The following is a 4,496-nucleotide window of genomic DNA, read 5'->3' on the forward strand; positions in this document are numbered from 1 at the left end:
AGTATTTTTTCTGTARGAAACTTTTTTCCAGTTGTTTTAACAAGTAAAATGAACATATAAAATGAAAATGGTTCATTTAACATATTTGCAACCTCCCCTACATCTACAGATTACATAGATCAAAACGAAAAAATAAACTATTTCACATATAACTGTTGTTTTTGTGTTTGTAGGTTCCTTTAGTGGATATAAAAAATGAAATGTGAATTTTTTATGAAAAATGAGTAAATTGTCCTTATTGATCCTTTATCAGTGAGAAATATAAAAACGACATGCAAATACGGAGTCAATAATCAGACACAACAATGTTTTGGGTGATCTTTTTTGGTTTCTAACGTTATTGCATAATTAAACATTCCCCAGGTCAAACTGACACAAGAACAATATTGCTGTTCCTCAAAAACTAACAGGGTTAAACTGCAGGATTTTATGAATAATTTGCAGTTTTTCGTTTATTTTTTGTTTAAATGCTAACGTATCATCACATTGAGTAAACCTAAAAAAATCAATTTAAACTTTATGGTGTAAAAACAAATCTTAGGGTTTTACATGAATATGGGGAAAAGAGATGGTTTATTTGAACGTTCAGCTCATAAGTGGGTGGATTTAAMCATTTAATACAAATTAACCCCAAAAATGATAAATTATCCTATTTTAAATCCTGATTTCCTTCACTACAGATGATGATGCAACTGCATAATTTGGAAAGAATCAGCCTCCTTTTTTTACAGGATGACTCTGTTCTGGTAACTGTGAAGTCGTCTGTAAAGCACGTCCATCCTGCCTGTTTACCAGAAGCCCCCAACAAGTGGACAACATCTAGTTGTTGACTCATATTTACGAGGTCACTGAATGTTATGTRTGGAAAGGTGAGCTGCCCACCCACAGCCTCATGGTCAGTGGGTGGACTCCGGCCTACTCCTCTTCTGAGACTTGTCATTGGACCAGTGGGATCCTAAAATAGGCCGGCTGAGTATAAAAMACCCTCAGGGGCGGGTCGGAGAGTCAAAGGAGCAGCTGATTCTCACAGAASAGCCATACTGAGAAGATGAAGTACTACAAGTCCTCGGTGTCCCAGTCCATCAGCATCCAGGCTTACAGCCAGGACTGCCAGGTTCCCCTCACCTGCAGGAGGGCCGCCTCACTGAAGCCGGTCCGGAGCGTCCACTTCCCCAACGACATCGTTTTCCAGGACTACGTGAAACACGGCGAGCTGGAGAGGATCGGACGCTTCATGCGGACCAGGAGGGTGGAGCTGGACACCATCTACACCTCGGGTAAGAACGCTCACTGAGCCTGCTTCGCCTGGTTTCTTCTAAAAATCACTGACAGTCTTTCTGTCTATGAACAAGGCATGGCAGCCATCCACGAGGCCGTCCTGTCTGGGAACCTGGACTGTGTGAAGCTGCTGGTGCACTACGGCGCCGACATCCACCAGAGAGACGAGGAGGGCTGGACCCCGCTGCACATGGCCTGCAGCGACAGGTTCCCCCACATCGCACGGTACGCATCAGCTGCTCCTGACATGAGACAGAGCACGAGTCAGGGAGTGATGGCTACCGAGGTCCAGTGGATATTTTCTATTGAACCTGGCTCAGCCGAAGTGAAACAGGAAGTGACATCATAGGAGATTTTTTAAAAAAGAAAACTCTCTGGTCTTTGTTTAATGAAACAATATCATTTGAACTCTGATTTTTCATCTCTCTGATAAACTCAAAATAATGTAAAGAAACATCAGACTCTTCTCTACAGTCTGGGTTATCAGCTGTTGTAGCACTGCTCTGTTCACATGCAGACATTCCCCTATGACATCACTTCCTGTTACTGTTCAGGCAAATATCTCAACAACTGTTTATCTCAGCAATGTGAAATTTATTTTGCAATATTTTATCGATGTCATCTTTTCAAAAATGCATTCATATGTGTTACAAAAATTTGACGTCACACGCACTTTAAAAATTATTAGTGGATTAGCACTTGCTAAATTTATAAGCACTAACTGAGGTCTATAAATGTTATTGATCAACATTATTATTAAGAGCTGAGGGTGAAAACTGACACACATTGTGTTCATATGTGTGTCACTGATCCACCAGGTGACAATATGTGAACTCAAATCCAGCTGAATGTCAGTGATCAGTCTTTAGAGAGCAACATGTGACTCATGTCTGTTGAAGAATGTTCATGGGTTGACTGGGTTATTTTAGAGCTTTAGAATTAGTGGACCTAAATATTAGAGTTAGTGCTTTAGGGCTAGTGGAACTAATTTTCAGATTAGTGATGCCCACCACTTCCATGGTGACATGATTCTGGATGTTGACTCTACGTGTTCTGGCTCCTTCAGGTACCTCCTGTCACTCGGAGCCGACCCGGAGCTGGAAAACGACTGCGGCGAGAAGCCGGCCGACCTCATCGAGCCAGACAACAAGGAGCTGCTGGAGCTCTTCGGACTGGAGGCCAACGACTGAGCCCAGCTGGGTCTCTGGAGCTTCACACTCGTCTTAAAGCTGCTGCAGCCCACCGGAGCCAGCCCTCTGCAGCGGGGAGACCACATCAGTCTGGGCTCCTGGGTTTAGGAGCCAGCTCTGGAGGGGAGGGGGGTCAGAGCCCCTCTTGTTGGAGGGTCAGAGCCCCTCTTGTTGGAAGATAGTCAGGATTCTCCAGCAGCATGACTCTGCTGAATCCTGTCAGGTGGTTTGATTTATAGAAACAGAAAGCTGAGTCAGCATTCACACAATGGTTTTCCTGTTTTTGTACATTAGAAAATACTTTATTATACTTTGTGCCATTTTAATTGTTCAGCTTGTTGCTGTGACTTTTTGTAACTTTATAATTTTTTATTATGCGGAGATCTCTTCAAATACTTTTTAAACATGTTTGAAATTAATAGTATTTATCCTAATAATGCTAATTATTAATGCTAATAAAGTTAATATTTTAGATAAAAACTAACATTCTGCTCAATTTAAGCTAGCCTTTTTAGCTAAGCTTTTGTTGTTTTCAMTTAGTTTTTCTCTACTTTGGGAGTACTTTTAGCATTTTGCTATATTAAGTTTTCAGCAGTATTTTCAAAGAAAATGCCATTTCTCTTGTTRGAAAAGCTTGTAAAATCATAAATTAAGTTTTTATTTCTCTTTTTGATAATAGTGCTGTTTACTTGTTTTATGTATTTTTCACTTAATAAAGTAAATCATTTTTTCTTCTGTTGCTTTATTCCAAATTAAAACAGAACCAGTACAAAATGTAACTCCAACTTAAACAATTACAAAAAGTGCTTGAAGAGCTTCACTCCTTGAACTTCCACTCCTGTCGACACATGGGGCACTGCTGCTGGACCTGCTGGGAGTTCAGCCACTTCAGAATGCAGTGCATGTGGAAACAGTGGGAGCACTGACCCCAGACCAGCGGGCAGTCGTCTCCAGGTACTTTACCTGCAAAACAAGAAACAAACATCAGCTTTTGAATTAAGCTCAGACGACCTGAGCTGAACAAGTTTTACATTGTTTTTTTTCACCAGGTTGACCTGTGTTCAGAGGTAAACAAACAGACTGGTAGTGTTCATTAGCTGGTCAAAATGATCTTCAGGCTGTTTCTGAGACATAAAACTCAAGGCTGAGATGCTGGGCCTTGATACCATTTTGACAATCTCCAGAACCGCAGAAACAGCCCGATTCGGCCGGTTCTGGTACTCACACTCCGGACAGCAGCCATTGAAAGCCATCCTGCAGATCCCGCAGCTCTCATCGTTAGCAACCCACAACCAGGAGGCCACTCCATTCCACTGACGGATCTTCACCTTCATCCTCCTCCGAGATTCAAACCGAACCGATGAGAAAGTCCAGTCTCTGTCTTCAGCTCAAGTCCGTCACAGGTGAAATTAGATATCCTTAATTACGTCACGCTAATCAGCTGTGCTCAGTTAGCTGTTAGCATCGTAATCATCATTTTCCAGGAGCATTTTCCGCCTCAAACCAAACTTTTCCCAGACTAAATGTTCACCACAACTCACTAATTATATTCCGATGTGTCCTTCCGATGTCCAYCACCAGTAGTGTTACACTTTCTTTGCAATTAACAACTATTTTGAAACTAAATTACGACTGATCAGCCACATTTAGCCTTATTAGCTTAGCCGCCGTTCTGTGATTACACAGCTAATGTGAGCGTTAGCGCCCCCCGCTGTACGGAGTCTGGAACTACAACCTATAATAAGAAGTCATTCCTCGTTTGTTCAACAGAGAGCAGCAGTGACAGATACTGTATAATAAAGTTCTGCTACAGCTGAAATCACCATATCCTGATGCTCCACATGATTATACCTATCAAATACAGGTTCTTCTAAAAAAAATAGCATATTGTGATAAAGTTCATTATTTTCTGTAATGTACTGATAAACATTAAACTTTCATACACTCACCGGCCACTTTATTAGGTACACCTGTCCAACTGCTCGTTAACACTTAATTTCTAATCAGCCAATCACATGGCGGCAACTC

General features: G+C 41.5%; 2 protein-coding genes across 2 annotated transcripts; one reads left to right on the forward strand and one right to left on the reverse strand.

The window, feature by feature from the left end:
• Positions 1 to 986: 986 nt before the first annotated feature.
• ppp1r27b (protein phosphatase 1, regulatory subunit 27b) lies at positions 987 to 2,710 on the forward strand. The gene is made up of 3 exons (XM_014032234.1): positions 987 to 1,277; positions 1,353 to 1,503; positions 2,345 to 2,710. Exons 1-3 carry the CDS (start codon positions 1,049 to 1,051, stop codon positions 2,466 to 2,468), a joined length of 504 nt encoding a protein of 167 aa, XP_013887688.1. The 5' UTR covers positions 987 to 1,048; the 3' UTR covers positions 2,469 to 2,710.
• Positions 2,711 to 3,193: 483 nt separating this feature from the next.
• Positions 3,194 to 4,144, reverse strand: anapc11 (APC11 anaphase promoting complex subunit 11 homolog (yeast)). The gene is made up of 2 exons (XM_014032235.1): positions 3,694 to 4,144; positions 3,194 to 3,431 (listed from the first exon to the last, which is right to left on the reverse strand). Exons 1-2 carry the CDS (start codon positions 3,800 to 3,802, stop codon positions 3,286 to 3,288), a joined length of 255 nt encoding a protein of 84 aa, XP_013887689.1. The 5' UTR covers positions 3,803 to 4,144; the 3' UTR covers positions 3,194 to 3,285.
• Between the last annotated feature and the right edge of the window lie 352 nt (positions 4,145 to 4,496).

This window comes from Austrofundulus limnaeus, unplaced genomic scaffold (assembly GCF_001266775.1).
Source record: "Austrofundulus limnaeus strain Quisiro unplaced genomic scaffold, Austrofundulus_limnaeus-1.0 Scaffold1399, whole genome shotgun sequence".
Lineage (NCBI taxonomy): Eukaryota > Metazoa > Chordata > Actinopteri > Cyprinodontiformes > Rivulidae > Austrofundulus > Austrofundulus limnaeus.

Excerpts from the sequence above, each read along its gene's own strand:
- ppp1r27b (XM_014032234.1), top strand. The coding sequence starts at position 1,049 with ATGAAGTACTACAAGTCCTCGGTGTCCCAGTCCATCAGCATCCAGGCT. Across the intron at positions 1,278-1,352 it reads GGACACCATCTACACCTCGG|GCATGGCAGCCATCCACGAG; the intron begins GTAAGAACGCTC and ends TCTATGAACAAG. Across the intron at positions 1,504-2,344 it reads AGGTTCCCCCACATCGCACG|GTACCTCCTGTCACTCGGAG; the intron begins GTACGCATCAGC and ends TGGCTCCTTCAG.
- anapc11 (XM_014032235.1), bottom strand. The coding sequence starts at position 3,802 with ATGAAGGTGAAGATCCGTCAGTGGAATGGAGTGGCCTCCTGGTTGTGG. Across the intron at positions 3,432-3,693 it reads CAATGGCTGCTGTCCGGAGT|GTAAAGTACCTGGAGACGAC; the intron begins GTGAGTACCAGA and ends CTTGTTTTGCAG.